Consider the following 20940-nt stretch of genomic DNA (forward strand, 5'->3'; position numbering starts at 1 on the left):
CTGCCAGAAAGATGAATCTGTGTCATTAGAGAAGATCTTTAAAAGGGACTTTCCTGCTGGTTTTAGCATATGAATCTACTTGTAGAAGAATTGTTTCAGTAGTCAGACCCTAAGTCAATTCAACACGTTCATTGGCCCAGTGAACAACTAGGAACCAAATCCAGATCATGAATGAAGGCAAATATGTCCGTCCCAGGATAATGTTGCAAAATCCAACCTGGGTCAGTTACTGGGACCAGAGGTTTTGTCTTCCCAGCTTTCGGATTTGTGCTGGAGTCCATCCTCAGGGAACTTCTCTGTAGCTGGAAGCACACACTCTGCTAGAGAGAAGTTCACTCAGGATGGGTGCAGCACGAGTCTAAAAGCTTGGAGGAATACATCTTTGGTCCCAGTGACCAACCCAGATTGGGTCTTGCAAATCCAGATCTTTCAGCATAGGTATCATATGCCCCCTTCCATCTTTACTAGTTAGCTGCCTAGCTAATTTGTATCAACTAAAATGTTATGGACACCTTTCAAGCTGATGTAGAAAGTATTGCACTAATCAGAGCAGAAAGTAACCACAAATGGATAAGTATAGCCTCATCTGAACAGTACAAAAAAAAAGTAGCATCTGGCATGTGCCAAGGCGCTCCTTACCAGTCATTACTGTTATCAGTTCTCAAACACAATGAAAACTATTGTATTACATGAACATGCTTTGTTTGCTCGTTATCAGCTTTTCTAGTGAGATTAACTAACACGTTGGATGTATTTCAAGAAGTAGAAGACAAAGGAGAGCAATCCTATTTTAAACTGTAATGTTGAAGCCTCTGACAAATCCAAGGTCTTAGCAGTATTGTTGCATGGCAGAATAAAAACAGAAAAAGTACTTCCACCTTTCTACCAGGAACACTTTTGATTGATTTAAATATTCTATCCAAAACTGGCCTAGAATAGCTAAAACTTTATCAATAACTCTGAGGATATTCCCTAGCTTGACCTTGACACACTTATTGTTTACTTTTTTCTGGTAAACAGAAACTTGGAGTTCTCTTATAGAAGAAGACAGGCTGGTGGAGTTTCTGTACTGTACTTTGATGATATTTCTAGGACCAAATAATACACTCTCAAAGGATGACTTCTTTCAACTCTTATAACCCTTCTGGGGCACTGGACCACAGGATTGCAATTTAAGGAAATAAAACTACATTGATTTTTACAAGCATTGATTTGATCTGAGAGATTCCTTGAAATTCTAGGTATAATTTTGCACACATCTGTTCCAGGATTGATAGTTTCTTTGGAGCGATGTTGGCAAAACAGACGTGGAGAAAATAAAATATAGGACATCTGTGACAATCCTGGATTTATCTGAACAGAAGTAGCATAATTCCTTTTAATTTGATTTTGGGAATAAATAAATATATTTTAAAATCTTCTTGTCACCAACCCAAAATGATAATAATCTTTATGCTAAAAAAGATTATTTTTATGCATAAAAATCTTTATGCACTGTTAGATCTTTTTGTTATATAGTATCTTAAATGTGTGTAATACTAGGATTATTGAAGCTGTGTCTCTTTTACCCAGGGATTTACAAATTAATACTTCTTTTTTTAATGAAACTGTGTAACCAACACAAAGCATGGATATAAATGGGCTGTTTATTTTTTCACAATCCTTACCAGTGTTTTTTTAAGGCTTATATCTACACACACACACACACACACCATTGATATTTTCCCTTCATTTCCCTGCATTATTCTATCAGTTCTTTCCTCTTTAGTGACTATTATCTTATTTTGTTTCAGTCTTTTCCTCCAAATTCTCTTAGCTTTCAGTATCCGCCTTTCTCACAAGGAGATGACCCCTTAACTTTTTACTTGCCTTAAAAGCACAGGTAAGGTGCCATTTCATAGCTGTTTTTCTTGGGCAAAAGTTAGTTGAGGATAGTCAAACAGAAGAGAAATTTTCTCAGAGAGAGCAATAATGAAAAAGTATATATTGCTTCATTCCTAGCACATGCAATAAGTAAATGTTCTTCATTTTTACAAAAAAAAATACCCTTTGACTACTTATACTATAAAAACTAGATTACTAATCTTAAAATACTTTCAACAAACCAGATATTCATAGATTTGAATTTTAGTTACTGAATTATAATTGTTAAAAATAATTTAACAGCCAAGTAATCTCATATCTCAAGATGTGTTTAATTTTCATCCACTTTTCAGTCACTAAAATGTCTGATATTCTCTATCCTAAATAAGTTGCCCATTTACTAACTATTTCATAGCATAAAATGGTCACCTTCAGTTTACACTGTAGCTGCTTCATTTCCAAATCTACAGTCGTAACAGGAGTAGGTGGTGCCATTCCAGTATGGCCAGATGTTAGATGACACAGGCCTTCTTTCCCTTTGGTTGTCTGGATCAGGTGGTCCAATTTTCCTTGCAAATCTGATTTTTCTCGTTGCAATTCAGTCAGGCTGGATGTCAGGGTCTGCTTTCCAGGTACAAAAATAATAGGAATAGTTGTATTCAGTATGCAATTATTAACAATATTCTATATTATTATAGTTTAGCTTTACAAAATACAATATTCATCATGTTGTCCAAATTGCAATAAAATGGACTGCATATATTGGTTTCAAAGTATAAATAAACTTAAAGCTAAAAAGAGATCGGAGACTAGTTGATGGTAGTTATTGTGCAACATGTAAAAGAAAAGGGGTGCAATAAACAATGGCAATAATATTGCATTATCCTGCCCCTATTAATACTATTAGTGCTATATGTAGAAAAATGCAGAGATATGTGGTGTAACTACTTTGTGGTTACATTGGATTGACTATAATGGCTCTCAGAATAAATATGCCTATTCTACTAAAAAAATCTAGAGAATATCATGTTTTGTCTTGTATCAATTTTATAGGACTTGTAAAGGTTAAAGAAAAGCATACACAGTACACAATGCCTGTTTGGTTGGTCTTTATGCTATTGTTTCTTCTCTTCCTCATGTACATACCACACAGTCAGGGAACCACAAATTCCATAACCTTGACCCTGAAATGCACTTTACATGTAAAAGCCAAGCTGGAACAGGACAAGATAACAGATGTTAGTTGTTTATTCCATTGGGTAGGACTTACCACCTTATACTGCAGCCAAAATGCTTCTCATTTAGCAACATAAATGTTAATTCCAATTAGCAGATGAGGCTTGTTAGAGATTTAGTTTGAATGAATACCACGCACACAAACTCAGGCTTATTGCATTTGATTGACAATGGACCAGAATAGTTTATTTCACAGAAACAGTGAATCAGAATATATTGGAAAATGAAATATGTAATATTTGCTTTAATTTTGGAATAGTGACAACAATCTTTCACTTGTTTATACTCAGCAGAAAGCCACAAATATTTTAATGATACACTGGTCAGAGGGGTCCAAGAACCTGACAATAATATTTTAAACATGCTTATAATGTGTAATTTGACATAAGCAATTAGAGAAAATGGTAGCGTATTCAGAGAAGTTTTAAAAAATCCTTTTGAAAAATCCCAATTTGTGCAAAAGCACAAATTCAGAGAACTATAGGCTCAGTATAATAGTGAAATGAGATAAATATCTTCTGAAAAGTAATATTTTCCCAGGGTTTTGCTCCCTTTTTAGATTTGTTGTTTGATTCTTAGTAGCTTTTATCAATTGTGGGTGTTCTTGACTTATGACCAAACACTTTGTAACAAAAGCTAGTTATGACCAAGTTTAGACGTTTCATGATCAGGGTCCCTCCGCAGTCATGTGACCACATTTGGCAACTGGCCTATATTTATGGCAATTTGCAGTGTCCCATCGCCATGTGATAATAATTTATGATGATTTTACCAGAAACTGATTTCTACTTCTGGTCCAACAAAAACCGATCCATAGCGAACACTGGAGTTGCTTAACAACCAACAGAAAAAGGTCATAAAATCAATTGTGGTTATAAGCACTGTCATGACTTACAGCTACAATTGCCAGGCTCAATTATGATCATAACTCAACTACCTGCACTTTGTCGTTCTTGTGTATTTAAAAAATTGTATTTGATTTCATTGGATTAGTTTATCACAAGTCAGGTGGTACCCATGCATTCAACCTCTTAGCAAAGACATTCTGAATTCAAGCAGAATAACCTCTACTAAAGCAAGTGTTTTTTATTAAAAGCTGAATAACTAATATGTTTTATTCAAAGCGGAAAATGTTACAATGTTAGAATAGGACTATTGGCATAATATATAGTATAGACTATATACTTATTTCTACCCATTAATACTTTATGTAGCATCATATGTATTGATTTACATCAGAACAGACTTATTGGGTGGTCACTTTAAACTATTTATAGAGAAAAAACAATTTTATATTATACAATATTATATGTAATTTAGTAATTAAAATAAAACTATATTTAGATCACCAACTTTCTGCAGAGTCAATCGCTACAGACCTCCAAACATCATGTGGCCTTCAGATTAGCTCAAGAACAGTGCACAGAGAGCTTCATGGGTTTCCATGGCCGAGCAGCGGCATCCAAGCCATACATCACCAAGTGCAATGCAAAGCGTTGGATGCAGTGGTGTAAAGCACTCCACCACTGGATTCTAGAGCAGTGGAGACGCGTTCTCTGGAATGACAAATCGTGCTTCTCCATCTGGCAATCTGATGGACGAGTCTGTGTTTGGCGGGTGCCAGGAGAACGGTACTTGTCTGACTGTATTGTGCCAAGTGTAAAGTTTGGTGGAGGGGGGATTATGGTGTGGGGTTGTTTTTCAGGAGCTGTGCTTGGCTCCTAGTTCCAGTGAAAGGAACTCTGAATGCTTCAGATACCAAAACATTTTGGACAATTCCATACTCCCAACTTTGTGGGAACAATTTGGAGCTGGCCCCTTCCTCTTCCAACATGACTGTGCACCAGTGCACAAAGCAAGGTCCATAAAGACATGGATGACACAGAGTCTGGTGTGGATGAACTTGACTGGCCTGCAAAGAGTCCAGACCTCAACCCGATAGACCACCTTTGGGATGAATTAGAGCGGAGACTGGAGCCAGGCCTTCTTGTCCAACATCAGTGTGTGACCTCACAAATGTGCTTCTGGAAGAATGGTCAAAAATTTCCATAAACACACTTCTAAACCTTGTGGACAGCCTTCCCAGAAGAGTTGAAGCTGTTATAGCTGCATAGGGTGGACCGAAGTCATATTGAACCCTATAGATTAGGAATGGGATGTCACTTACAGTAAGTTCATATGCAAGTAAAGGCAGGTGCGCGAATACTTTTGGCAATATAGTGTATCTACAGAAAAGGAATTGGCTTTTCTACACCTACAGCTGCTCTTCTACCCTGCTGCCAGTCTTCTAGAGTGGTTTTGGAATAATGCATGCTGTTTACACTAAATTCAGTCAGCATCTGCTGGCTTTTCTATTATCTACTGAGTTCATCAAGAAATGTATGTTGACTAAACAACAGATCTCCTACTATGTTTCCACAATATTGTTGAATTATAATATCTGTCACAGCCTGTTAACTTTTTTTCCAAAGATATACGTATATGAATGTGAAACATATACTTTATTTTTTGTTTGTGTGAGTATTATGTTTCTTTAAAAATTTAACATATTACTCTTTAATTAGAATAAAATGTACCAGTATTTGATATATGGAGTTTATTGCAGTAAAAGTGATATATTTCTCTGAATAAACCAAATATCTAGGCTTGTGGAGTTGAAAGGGACTGGTCTCTATTTCTATCACCTGCTTTGTAGAAAACTGTCCAAAATTTTGGTTGAACGTAGATATTGTTTGAACTTGCCCTATATTTCTATAACAGAACTAAGGGAAATGGATTAATGCTGGGTCTGACTGAATACATTTTAGTAAATGAGGCCAACATTTGTTCTCATTGTACTTTCAGAGTACTTTCTTCAACCATCTGATGTACTTACAACAGTCCACACCCACTTACTTTCCCTGCTAAGTGAAATCGCTGAAAGGATGAGGGGTGTGATTCATTGACATTACTTTTCTGGTTTTCCTAGCCAGTGCTTTTAGTTCTGTTTGAGTCCAGCTATTCCAGCTGTACATCTAATGGCTGGAATTGTCCAGGTGTTAATTGCTTTGATTATTTTTCCTCCACTGAGCTTGTATGTTAAGTTCTTCACTCTCTTTGATGGATTCACTTCTTCTTGACTTTAGTGTGGTTGATGCTATCATCTTGGAGGATGCCCAGCAGAGGTGGGTTCCTACCAGTTCGCACCTATTCAGTAGAACCGGTTCGTCAAATCTACCGAACCAGTTAGAAGAGGTTCCACCAGTGGACTCGGAAAGCAGGCCACACCTACAGAAGAGGTTCCAAAATTTTTTGAAACCACCACTAGTGGGTGTGTAATGTCCCGCAGTTATCTACGCATTAATAATGATCTAGTAATATTTCCTTATACATTTTATAAGGACCTTTCCTTACATAATTGATGTTTTCTTTCATACTTTTGGATTTCTAATTTCTGTTTCCCTTAGTTGGCAATTGCTAAAACCAGTCCCACGTGAAAAAGTATTCAAAGCCTTCTTGATTTTAATTGTCAATTTATTTATTCCTGCACATTGTAATATTTATTCATTTACATATCTGTTTTTCCACTGTTGTGCAAACACAATTCCAGCAGCTGCTAACATGTGTGAAATTAAATATATATTATACTCCCTTTCAAATAGCCAACAAAATATTTCTGGTTTTAATTCCATATCTTGCTTTACGATTGCTTCTAACCACTAACTTCTGAATAGCTACTTGGACTGACCTAAGTACTAATTCATAATTTCATATCTGGTCACGTGGGCGGCAAGCCACTCTCATCCGGTCACATGGGTGGCAAGCCACTCCCACAAAGGAGGCCACACCCAGAGTAGGTTCCAACAATTTTTGAAACCCACCACTGATGCCCAGGTATTTGTGATGACCATCTTCATCCAGACTTTTGATGTTATTTCTACAGGGCAAGTTGATTCCTTCATTTTTCGCTATTTCCCTCTGTTTGATGGTGAGCATGGCACATTTGTTCAGTCCAACTCCATTGCAATATACTGCTGTATATATGTACAGTGTTGAGCAGTGATTCTATTTCAGATGGTATTTTTCCATATAGATCATCCATGTAAAGGAGATGGGGTAGCCTGTTAGTTGTTTTTGGTGTTTCATAGCCATGGCCTGAGTTATTCAATATTGTTGACTGAGGAATCCGTGCCATGACCACAGTAATTGTGAGAGTGTGTCTCTTTGAAATATTCATCTTTGATATTAACTTTTCCCAATCTACAACCATTGACCAGCAACTGTTCCTTCCATCGTTCCATTGATCTTTGCACAAAGCTTATTATTGTTGTTATCATCTACAATTTAGAATTTCTTTAATGGCAGAGCACATAATTATAAACTACCTTTGGATCAGTGACGTGCGGTGAGGGTTACCGTTGGTGAGGCAAGACTGCAGCAGCGGCGAGAAGCAACGTCCCCGCCGCTGTGTCCGACAGGCGTCTCGCGTTTATGGCAGACATAAATGTGAGATGCCTGTTGGACACAGCGGCGGGGGTGTTGCTTCTCGCCGCTGTCGTGTTCCACCGCCTTGCCCCCCCCGCCTTCTCCAACGAACAATCCTGATGCCCTGGCCTGCAGCCAGCCCACCCCCCCGCCCGACCTGCTCCCTGCCTGGCTGGCCGGCACAAGGACTCACCGTTCTTCTTCTCCTCCTCCTCCTCCTCGCTCGGTGCTGGGCTGGCTGCAGGCTGGGGCAGCAGGATTGTTCGTCGGAGGAGGGGCAAGGCAGTGGAGTGCGACAGCGGCGAGAAGCATCTCAGATGGAGCCGGGACACCCGGAAGGCAAGCCGGCACTTTAAAGGCATGCCGGCACTTTAGAGCTCGGCCACCATTCAGTGAAACATGTTTTGCTGAATGGCGGCCGAGCTCTAAAGTGTTGGCATGCCTTTAAATGCCGGCTTGCCTTCCGTGCCGGCCGGCCCAGAAGGCAAGCTGGCACTTTAAAGGCATGGGCTCGGCCGCCATTCAGCGAAACATGTTTCAATGAATGGCGGCCGAGCCCTGCCTGCCGGCACTCTAAAGTTAGTTAAGGCAGGCAAGGGAAACCACGAACCGAAAGGAAGTCTTGTTGGGAAGACGTGGCAGCAGGGCTTTAAAGGGCTCCCCCCTCCCCAGCCAGCCAGCCCACCCAGCCCATTCCCCCCCCCGCCACCACTGTGTCCAACAGGCCAGGCATCTCGCGTTTATGGTGGACATAAACGCGAGACACCTGTCCTGTTGGGACACAGCGGCGAGAATGTCCCTGCCGCCTCTGCGCTCCGCCGCCTCGCCCCCCGCCTCCTCCAACCCCACTGGACCGCTGTGAAGAAAGAAACACATACACTCCACAATTAAAAAATTACATATTTAATTATAATAAATTTGAATCCCCCCTCCCTCCGTCTGATCCACATACCTTTTCCAGCTGTGGAAACTCTCTCAACTCTCCTCTTGTCCGCCCAACGTAAGCATGCTTAATGTAAGTGTGCTCATAAGGCATGATTCGCTGATCCCTGATCAGGAGGCGGGAGAATCAGTGCCTCCTTTGCATATTAAAGTTTTTGCTTTTTAACCCTTTCTTAACTTTTAAAAGGCAAAAAATTCCTTATGCAAAGGAGGCCCTGAGTTCTCTGGCTTCCTCCTAGTTAATACTGAGAGCAGACACCAAGCCACTGTGACTTGAAATCTAGTAGCAACTACTCTGGCTTTAATTATTTTAAAAAAAATATTTAAAATTCTTTCCTTTCCCTCAGGAGACTGGTGAGGCCCCGCCTCCCTTGCCTCTAGTGACTGCACGTCCCTGCTTTGGATATTTGTTGGAAGACAATATGGTATATCACAAAATGTCAGGCAAAACAAAGCAATATAGCAGACTTTTTAACACCTAGTTTAGATAGTTATTAGACTTCAACAGCCTTTGGCCAGATTAATCTTTTATTCCAGAGGCACTCTTCTAACACTCGTTGAATTCTGTCAAAGTAGTAGCTGAATGACAAAATAATATTGCACATGAATAATAAGCAGAAAAGTTAAATTAACATTTCATATTTCATACACCATACCTGGATGTCAGGGAAAGAAATACTTTATTTTCAAGTGCCTGACATTCAGCTTTTTCTTTAAGCAATCCAATGTTGACATCTCACTGAGTTGAATCTTTCTAATTACTGCTATTGCCTATCATGATTTGGTTCTCCTTGAAGTTCAGTTATCTAGTATAAATGAACATAACTTCAAGATATGCTCCACCGACAGCTATGACAATTGAGTTTTGCTATATTATTATTGAAGTCATTCTAAATATGGTATGGAATTAACCCAACAGTTTTTAAGAATATTTAAAGCACCAAAAATCCCAATTTCTAATGAAGTGTTTGGTCTACTAGTTAAAGCACCAGGCTAGAAAGTAGTAGTTTGTGAATTCTAATCCTGCCTTAACCATGAAAGCCAGCAGGGTGACCTGGGCCAGTCACTCTCTCTCAGCCCAACTTACCACACAAGATCGTCGTTGTGGGAAAAGCAAGAGGGGGAAGAAATATTAGGTAGGTTTGACAGTTTGTATGATTTATAAAAACAATAAAGGTAGAATTTAAAAAAAATCTTTTAAAAGTGTTTATATCTCAAAAGAGAAATATAGATTAGAGCTCATAAATATTGTTTACATATTAAATTTATATAACACCCATCTCTCCAATATGTCAATCTTACAGAACATAAAATTATACCATATATAGTTATTACAATATTTTTAAATATGTTCTATAGCAAGGAATTAACTCCTATCACCCAAAACCAACTGATGACCCAAGCACAACCTAACAATGGTGCCCCTTGGCCCTTCCACTGTTTAATAACAAGATATTATAACTCAATAAGTGGTGGAAACTAAAATTGAGTGTGGAAGTGAAAACGTAAAGGTAAATTTTTAGTTAGGAGGGGGAAATTTTGTGGTGCCCCTTCTCTTGGTGCCCTAAGAACATGCTTATTTTGGTTAAGATAAATCCAGGACTCAGTTTAGAGATATGATGAAGAGGCATATATAACCTTAGGTCTTTTCAATCTCTAGAAAATATTTTTATCTATGAAGTTAATGAAACTTCTAGCAAGAATACCAAAATAATGTGCGATTCAATTAATTGGGGCATTTAAAAAATATTACGCGAGAGAAGGAGACATTCTTATGATGTACCTAGCTTGAAAAGGTTGCTGATCCTTATTCTGTCATGACCCCCATGGCTATTAAATTCTTGCTACCTAGAAATAAACTGTGTTTACCTAGAAACAACAGTGCTTACAAAGAGTAAGCTATGGATAGTCATACAACAGAAACCATTGCTACCACTGGCCTCTCAAATGAAACTACAATATATATTTAAAACGTAAATCCTAGAATCACCTCTGAAAAGCCATTTCTTACATGACTGAACTATTCAAGCAACAGTCTATTAAAAAATCTATTTAAAAAAAAGATTGGGCATGAACAAAATTAACACTTGGGGCTTATTTCTTACTAGCAAGAATGACATCTGCCTAGAGCATTGATCAAACCTAAGGCATGGAAATTAACTTTTACGCTAATTTCTTTATTCCCTTGTCAGAAGGCAAATTATGATTACTTAGTGGGCAGAAACAACACTGACAGAAGACTGATTCTATTATCAATGTCGTATTTGAAAAATAAGACATCACTTGAATGAAGTGAGCACATGCTTTGCATGTACAATATTTCACCATCGGTTTCTAGTATTTTAAGGCAAGGCTGAAGCCTTGTATTTGAAAATCCAGAGCTTTAAAACCAGAGCCATAAAGAAAGTTGAAAAACTGTTTAGTTAAAAATATAAAACCTGAAACAAAGCTGTGATAAAGCATTTCTCTATTATTACCATGAAGTTTATGTGGACACGACCACAAAGCCACCAGCAGTTGAGCCAAAGTCAAAGGAAATCTTACTTTTAGCCACTATTTACCATATCTTAGAATTACAAGTCTCATGAAAAACGTACATGATGCTCGATTGGGGAATTTTACAATCCCTACAACTCATTACAAATTTAACACCAGCAATCCTAACTATTCATAGGCTTCAGATATCAGGCACAAAAATATGTTGCACTAACATTCAATGGGGGAAAAATGCTACCATCTGTTTTCCACTTAGAAAAATATAATGAAATTGAAATAAAGATTATGTGGAAAACCTGCCTTTAAAAAGCTTGTTTATTATATAAGGTAACTATTTCATACCAAATGAAGACAGTAACTCATTGCATACATAAAATGTAAGCAGGATTTGTCAAAATTTATTTTTAGCAATGTATTTTTTCAAAGTAAGGAGAGAATTTTTTTTCTGTAATTCCTCCTGTGCAATGATTAGAGAAGCAGAAGATATTAACACTCCACAGAACAAAGGAATTTGTTTTAAACTGGGCCAGATTGCTGATACTATTATAATATTATTACTAATACTTGCAAATATTGGTAAAAAAAAGTATATTTTATTCCCAGCTATGAGTATATACCACTTGAATATATATATTTATAAACATAAGTATCTAAATCTGCTTCTAAAAAGGAAAAATGCTCCCAAATGTTTAGATATATCATTGCTTCATTTATCTGCTATGAAATGTGCTGTACATTACTTTTTCTTCTTTTTATCATTGTGTTATACATTACAGTTCACACACTTCTGTTTGATGTTCTCAACTAACATTAAAACACTTATCTGAAACTATCTGCAGAATTGTGAGAAGGCTAGTAATCAAGAAACCAATAAAATATGAAACAATCCAATTCTTCAGATCGTTATGTTTTAGAGAAAAGGATATCTAAAATAATTTGAAAACTCAATAGCTGGGAAAGATCTGAGAATCCAAGTGGTTTAGTTTCTAAAAAGACAGGGACTATGCAACTGAGGCCAAAAAAACAAAAACAAACAAGCAAACTTATTATTTGCAATGCTGGAAATTTGAAGAACTACACACACATATACATCTATTTAGCATATATGTTCATGATTTATGAGACTGCAGAGAATTTGCCTCTGCAAATCTTCTGATTTATTTATTTGCTTATGGTCCAAGACCAAGCCACTGTTTTAAATAGACATTATTCATCTTAGTCTGAATGTCAGAAATTGCAGGTCTGTAGATTCTTCCTGAGCTTGATGCTATCATTTCTCTTGTTTAGATGAGTTATTTGCTCAATATGTGTGTTCTTCATTTTTTGATCACCAATGACTGATTACATTTGAGAAACGTTAAGTAACACATAGCTGCACAGGTTTTTCTATGCAAAAGAATTAGTTAAAATGAGTAGCTTTTTATATATAATTACTGAATACAGCTAGTAACTGTAGCTGGCAAATCTCTCAACTTTATACTAGTTTCGGTTGCTAGAAAAACCTGAGATTATTCTTCATCAGTTAAATTGTAGAGCAGAGCAGAAGTGGAGTGGATTGGGTTGGGTTGGAGTGGGGTGGAATGAGGTGGAATAGAAATAGGAATAGGATAGGATAGAATTTTTTATTGGCCAAGTGTGATCAGACACACAAGGAATTTGTCTCTGGTGCATAAGCTCATAATGTCCGTATAAACAGCAAGTGATTAGGTCATGGGTCATAATCATTGGTTACAAACAACAATTGATAAATCATAAGAAACCAATAGGAGAAAATAGTAAGAAAAATGAAAGGATGAGAAAAGATGAGAAATGAGACAGTGATGTTTCAATAAAGGGAGCCATATTCTCCATATTCCACCCTTTTAAAATAATTTTAATGACAAATGCTGCATTAGAGAGTCAGAATATTTTAAAGTATTGGACTGATCTAGGTTAACATTGTCCATCAACCAGTGACTCTGAGTTAGTCACTTTCCCTCAATCCAGGCTACTTGATAAGTTTCTTGTGGGGATATAATTAACAGTCTGTTGTAAATCACTTGAACTCTCAGAAAAAAAGGCAGTAAATAAGAATAAGTAATCAATAAGAAAGGCAGTAGTATATTGTGGAAGACAAACATTTCAAATGTTTTGCTGATACAGGCACATAGAATCCAAATCAAGATAAAGAAAAAGTGATAAGACCAAGGGAGAAATGTTTGAATACAGGTGTGTGGATCTATTGCTACCTTTGCTACTTTTTACATAGTTGAAGTCGCGTAGGAAGCTCGTTTGGCTCAAAAACAAATGCCTACCTTTTTCCCCTTATATACAATTATTGACTGGTGTTATTCAAATCACAGAATGAAGTTCGACAGAGTGATCTCATATGCACTCTTTCAAAATAGAGTGGTAAAATAATATGTTATTTCACAGAGTATTTCAAGTGACAATCATACTTCTCCAAATTATCTGAAGTTTAATGTTAAAAACATAAGCATTGCCTTTGGCTGAGCTAGAGAAGGACACAGAAAGAAAGAAGAGAGTCACGTCCAATCTCGCATATACCCTTAGCTTGGACTCTGCTTTTCACACAGTTTATCTTACAAACATGATCCAAGTGACATTTCACAAATTCCTGGATAAATGTTGCTACACTCTGCCAGCAGAGAGACAGGGTATGTCATGCACAGATCAATAACAGCACTGTGTTTCATCAGCCTCAAAATCAAAAGGCTTCATCTGGCAAAAGCCACAGCCACAGCCCTTGAGGATCCAACATACAGTATGTGTACTGAGTACTCTACTTGGATTGTCTTCCACACATTCTACCAATGTAAAGTAAAAAAGCATCTGAAAAGGCAGCTATTAAAAAGAGTGCAAAGGACTTTTCATATTATAACTACTAGAACAGTAAAATAAAATCCCAAGCTAGCTGCTAATTAAAAGATTAACAATATTTGCTATTTCTTAGGGGATGATGGTGGTTATATGAATATAGTATCTCTAAATAGTTTTGTCCTACAAATAATAAAAGTCCTAACGGACATCAGCCCCATCCAGAACATATTAACAGCCCCATCTGAAACACTAATTCCTTGGTTATTGCTCCCCTACCTTTAACTAGCATTAATAAGAAGATTCTTAAATATGAATATATATATAATGATAATATATGACAGTACAAAAACCTCAAAGTTCTTCAATGTTTTTCTGACATTACAATATTTATTGGTTACTAACTTGAATGACTTTAATAAGGGAATAGGAATAAAATCTAAATGCTATATTCTATTTAAAAGATCTCAAGAAAGCATGCCTGGAAAATTTGCTCCTTTAAGAGAACCATTACCATTTCCCCTTGAAATATGAATCACAAATTCTACATAATCAGAATTTCAAAGTGTGATCTTAGTTTTCCAAAATGCAAATTTTATTTGGACTTAATAAAACAGTAGGTTTTTATTTAACAAAAGCTAAAAACAACAATAGTTTTAAGCTCCATGTTTCAAGAAAGAATTAGTATTCTTATTTTTAAAACTAATAAAGAACTTATTTTTTTCTTAATATATGATTCTAAGAGGCTTGAATTTTCTACCGAAGGCTACAATTTATAATCTAGCATTCCTTTCTATATATTTTATTTCCGCAAAATGTATATCAGAAGTCAAATATAGTCCTAAATTTGGAACAGAAAGAAGATAAGCATACTGTACAGTATGCTAGTCGGCGTAATAATATTTCATTTCAAAATGCTGTTAAAAACTTTAACTAACTGTAAAAGCTTGTGTATTCTGTTTAGGGGTGCACAAACAGTCGGAGTTAAAAATATCTGCTTCAAATGTTGCAAACACAGAGCAAATCATACTCAAATCAAGTTTTCTCCAAGAATTGGGACAAGATGACGTTGGTTTGTTTTTTTAAATTGAATTCCTACAGCTGTGGAGAACTGGAGAGTGCATTAGTCAATAAAACAGCAGGCATAGGTTTCATCCCCGCTGACATTGACCGGAGTTAGTAAAAAGAAAGAGGGGGTAGATTAAAAAAAGTCAGTTATGCACTTGGTTGGAGACTGAGAATCATTTTAGACATAGGACAATGACTGATGCTTGTTTGGTAGCTCAGTTTAGTGTTGTTTTTAAATTCAAAAAATATTTTTCCTACAGAAATTTTCTTAGGTAATGTTCCAGGTAGGGCTGGTGTGTCTTGAGTTCAGGACATAGCTGTGTGCATTTTCCCTGCTCCTTTGAATATTTCTGGAGACCTTCAAACTGCTTGCCGATTACAGTTGACACAAGAATAATTCCTAAATCCTGAATCTCTGCAAATAGTCTGTAACTGAACCTAATTTAGTTCATACAACACCAAGAAAATGGTAGGAAATGTTTTTAGTTTCAAAACACTAAAGAGTTAAAAGTGCAAAGGAACACAGTGATACAGTAATTGTTACATCTAAGTATGATCAAATAGTTTTTAAAATGTGTAAATAGTTAAGTCACAATGGAAGTGCTAGAAACTTTAAATTTTTCTCCTGTGAAAAGTATACTTAGTATAGTAAATTAGTGAATGAAAAAACAAATAGTATTAAATGTTTTGGGGAATTACTATCTTACAGTACCATAGGATTTTCCTCCAGGTTACAATCAAATAATTTAAGGTTCTTTATATTATAATTGATAAGGTGCAGGGAATATTGGCTTGCAAAGTATTCTCTAGGTTAGAAAGCCCAGCTTGCACACAGTAACATGAGTATGTTTGGGTAATAACTAGATTTTGGTGTACTCAGGGGACATTGACCAGAAGATGTCCAAACAGTACAATGCTTACCTTTAGCCACCATTCAGTCTATATACTTTCTCAATAACCCTCAGTGGATCACAATGGCCAACAGACTCATATAGTGACAATTGTATCGTATGAAAGATTGTAACTTAGACTAAAGGAAAACTAACAGATAAAGAGCTGAAATTAATGAAATAGAGTTTATTTTATTTATTTATAAATTTTATTGGCTGCCCACCTTACTATAGGCTAACTCTGGGCGGCCTACAGTTACATCTAAGTTAAAACATGGAAAGTTAAAACCAATAGAACTAGAACGAGAACAGAACAGAATACTTTATTTAGCCAAGTGTGATTAGACACACAAGGAATTTGTTGCCCGTGTAGGAGCTCTCGGTGTACATGCAAAACAACACAGTAATAATAATCAGAATAATGACAGCAATAAGAGAAGGTAGTTGGAAATAGATTGTCTGTGAAATTAAGCTTTCCTCCTAGAATAGAATATTTGAAAAGTCTTATGGGAAAGAATCTTTGGGCAGAAGTAACACTTTTTCTATCTTAGTTGGTCTATGGTTATAGCAAAACCAGGTTTAGTTCATTCTTATTCAAATTTAGGATTGGGAACTCATTTAAATAGTAGACTATGGATCTAAGAAATGATGCTTCATATGTAAGGTAAAATAGTTTTTATCATTCAAAACTGATTCCTGGTGATTTCAGGAGCATAGCTGTTTTGGCAACAACATGTAAAGATTTGCTGCTGGATTCTTCTGGAATCATTTGTGAACTTTCTAGTCTAGGCTACTACCTTGGTATTTCTTGGTGGTGTGTTTAATATTATTAAGGTCTGATCTTGCTGAGTTTAGTCAGATAGGCTGCCTGCTCTATTGCAATTCCATAACCTACAACTCAGGGGGGAAATTCAGCAGGCTCTGACAGGTACTGGAGAACCGGTAGCAGAAATTTTGAGTAGTTTGGCAAATACCACCTCTAACTGGCCCCAGAGTGGGGTGGGAATGGGGATCCTTCCCCTGCCACACCCACCAAGCCACACCCACAGAACCGGCAGTAAAAAAAAATGAATTTCACCATTGCTACAACCTACATTTTAGGGAACGTAAAGAATTTGGGACTGAACAAGAGCAGTAAAACTGAATTGATTTTGAAGAATAGTGAAAAAATAAATGTAATGGCATTTTTATTTTTTGAGGGTGCCTTTAAAAAAAAACTGAACACATGTATCGTTTTTAAAGTTATGCCAAATGGAAGCAGCAGCTAACTCTAAAATGTTCAGAAGTCTTTCAGTGTAAAATGAAGAAAGCATCAGGTAGCCAAGATTTCCTTTTACAAATTACTAACAACGCTGGAAATGTTCAAGAAGTGCCTACAGTGGATTTTAAAGTACTATTGCAGGAATTCTTTAGGTTGAAATATGGCAATATCAAACAGAGACTTTAAAAAGAAAGAGAACAGTTACACATCTGGAAGAATGCTCCTGAAGAACTGCTTTCAACTTTTGTGTAGTGCTACCCAAAGGAGCTGCAAACAGTTACCTAGTGGGTTGAAAGTCTGTTCCTTTTTTAAAATCCTGGCCTTCCCAGATGAAGATGGTTCGCTCTGCTACTAAGTCCTTTTCTGATGTCAAAGGCAACCGATAAAACAATACAATTACTCCTATGGTGCCACTTCTAGAGCACTATGGGAACCATAGCAAAGGATTCTGGGTAACTTTGTAGTTGTGGGTTCTTTATAATTGGGTTGCTACATTTAAAAGACAATAATTACTGATTTAAATTACAATATGGCAGTTTTGCACTGAATTGTACATCCCTTGTGTCTCTATGTGTTTTTGCTGTGCAAATGTTATATCTTACCCATGTATAATTGTCATTACTCTAGTACATACAGCAGAGGATGTCTTAATCTGAGCAGACATCTGGTGATGAAAATTACAGCACTGCCATCAGGCATGGGGAATGCAGGAGAAAGAAAACAACAACTTTTAAAAAAAGTTTTTCCCCTGGATTGTGCCCATAATGATATTTTTCAAAGGAATCTCTGAAATATCACATCCCTTCACAGCAATATAAAGATTCTGTGATTTTGAAACACTGTTTGCACAATTTAATTTCTTTATTTACAAAGTCCTTTAGATAAATATGCATCATGAGTCTTAGGAATGGCAGGCCACATTTCTTGATTTGCAATAAACCTATAGTAGCATTGCAACACATCATATGCATATAAAGCTGTCTTTTAAAAAAATACAGTAAAAGGATTACACAGAGTCACTTCATTAAGTTGGGTGGCTATAGAAATTGCATAAATAAATAAATATAACATAGACTTTTGTAATGTAATTACTATTATATGCTTCTACATACAACATATTTGTCTATAGCTTTTCATCTACATCAATACAGCTGCATAGGAATCAAGGGACATTGCCAATACTCAAATTGCAGATATTATAATGGTTAAATATGAATAAAATCTAGAACATCTAAATTGAGAACACATCTCATATTACCACAGCATTTGAGCACTATACTCAAGTGTGACTGTATAAATATCTGTCAGTTAACAGACTATTTTCTTCATCTCTATTTAATCAAAGGTTATCTTTTCTATGAACAATATGTATCAACATTTACAAAGCTGAGCTATTATATTACATAAGTAGAATGTTACATGAATATGGTGTTATTATATGTTATTATGTGGAATAAAATTCTGTTAAGCTACTGGCATTTCAATTTTAAACTTTTTAATCAATTCAGCCTTTGTTTTTGTTCCTATTCCATCCTTCTCTGTATTTCAGAGATGCCAAAGATAATATAGTATACCATTTCTTATTACATCATGAGGAACATAGTACATGAAAATACCTGCTGTTGTTCATAGACTATTAAAATATTCAGTATCTAAATCAATTTCTACTGAGAAATAGAGTTTCAGAAAAACAAGTTTTTTCCCTTAAATGCCTACATTTTATATCTGCAGTTTTACTAAAGGTATTTTATCTCCTTAATTGCTACTGGTCAACAGCTACAGCTTCTTTTAAAGGATAGATTACTTCTTTGGTAGCATTATTAAGACTATCATAACTACAGATACTAGTATAGACATTTGTCAGAAGTCAACACAGACCTGAAGGCACAAATAATAATAAAAAAAAATATTTGAAAGCAAAAATTTATTTATAATTTCAGCTTTGGAATCATACAAACCTACAGTTGTTCTGTGCAGTTCACATTTAAAAAATTAAAAATAAAACAACATATTTCAGAGACAAAAAATATAGCTAACTAAAAGAAAGAAAGATACCGCAATCAAAGGGATTTAATTTGGTCTTTAACAATTTGTGGAAAAGTATTAGAGCAGTACAAATCTCTAGAGGGATAGCATTCCAAAGCACAGGAACATGCTTCATGGGGCCCACAAAGTGATCCTACTTGATTGATGGGATCTGAAATGTCTCCACTCGAGCTGGTCTCACTAGACCAGTGGAAAAATATGGAAAAAGGCATTCCCCCAAGTAGCTGTGAAGGGCATTATAGTGATAACCAGGACCTTGAATTGCAGCCAGAAGTCAACTGACAGCTAGTGCAGTTTAAAAAATGGTAGGTGTATGTGCTCGTATCACAGCATACTTAATACTGCATTCCTGCAACACTGCTCTGGACCAGTTGTAATTTTCCTGTCTTCAGCAAGACTGAGAAATTACATGTAAAGTGACCAAGGCTTAAGGATCTCCCTATCCAAAAAGGACGTACCAGATGAACCTGTGCAAGGGCCTCCTTGGTCACAGCTGCTATCACAGAAGTGGTGAGTGCAAGAGGATCACTAGATTGTGCACTAGTTTCACATAGGAAGTTCAACCCCATTAAAAACTAAAGATAAAATGTCCCCAGAACTGGAGGTGGGGATGAGGGGATCAAACAAACAGCCATTTTGTCTTATCAGGACAGAACCTGAGTCTATTCCTTCTCACTCAAGCCTGCCTAGCTTCCAGACACTTGGGCAGGTCTTCAAAAGCATCAATTTGTTGGCCCAAGCTCAAGAGACGTAATTAGGTATCATCAACATATTGATCATACCTGACCCCAGACTGATGAAGTTACCAAGAAATTTCAGGTAGATATTAAACAAAAAGAAAGAAAAGGTCAAGCCCTGTAGCACCGCTGTTTAAAGTGGATGCTGAGAAAAAAAATTAGAATTGGCACATATTTAAATATTTTGCCTGGATTCTCACATCTATTTTATATTATTTACTTTTTTTGTACAGCATTAATGTTTCTTATATGTTATGACTTATCTTTTTATGTATTAGTAATACCAGCAAGAAAAAATATGGTGTACTATATTCATATCATGTGTCATATTTATGCCAGAAACAATACACCAAAAAGGGAAGATCCAAGACAAAAAACATAATTAATGAATAACTGCTGATTAACATTATTTTCTTGTAAAACAAAGTAACTATATTTATAGAATCAGCTGATCTTGCATCTACACGTAGCAATCACTCACACAAGTAAATATTCTCATATATTAACACACAATTACTGTTACAGAGAAATGTACACAGTTGCTTCCTCCATCCAGAAGAAAAAGAGGAATAAAACAGGAGAATGAAGAGAAGGGGTATGCACAGGGAAGGAAAAAGAGAAAAATCTTATTTAGGTGTGAAGAATGAAATAATTAATTGGGCAGATTACTCTAGCTAAGCAATGACGATTCTAAAGTGATTCTTCAAAGTTATCCATGTTTTTCGGCAGTACCAATGTTTGTAATCATTTATATCTCTTGCTTATTCCTTTGGTTTCTACAGATTTTTTTTTATTCTTATCAATTAATGTAAAGTTAATCCTTCAGAATCAGTGAATGTAAGATGAGCCCTTCAATTCAATTTAGGGAAAGGCGCTTCATACATTACTAGTCTTTTTTTGACCCAAGTCCTATTTTAGCTAATTAATTAATTGCATGAATATCATGCAAATTCCTATTTGCATGGAGGGAAGTGTATATCAATTTATTGGGTCCTGGATGATCAATGCAATGTGGACATCCAACTGCATTTACATTGCTGGCATTATGTGGAAATCAGCTACAAGAAAGACATAGAAAGTCTTTTTGACTGGACTATGGCTTTCTAAACTACCAATACAT

At 36.2% G+C, this 20940-nt stretch overlaps 1 protein-coding gene across 3 annotated transcripts in view; it reads right to left on the reverse strand.

Moving 5' to 3' along the window:
- The window catches only part of CNTLN (centlein), a 218812-nt gene that overhangs the window by 39800 nt on the left and 158072 nt on the right, over window positions 1–20940 (reverse strand). For all 3 annotated transcript variants that reach the window (XM_032214335.1, XM_032214333.1, XM_032214336.1), the window contains one exon: window positions 2293–2484. In XM_032214335.1, the coding sequence (XP_032070226.1) occupies window positions 2293–2484 (192 nt within the window). The remainder of the gene's footprint in view (window positions 1–2292; window positions 2485–20940) is intronic.

Source organism: Thamnophis elegans, chromosome 3, assembly GCF_009769535.1.
Source record: "Thamnophis elegans isolate rThaEle1 chromosome 3, rThaEle1.pri, whole genome shotgun sequence".
Classification (NCBI taxonomy): domain Eukaryota; kingdom Metazoa; phylum Chordata; class Lepidosauria; order Squamata; family Colubridae; genus Thamnophis; species Thamnophis elegans.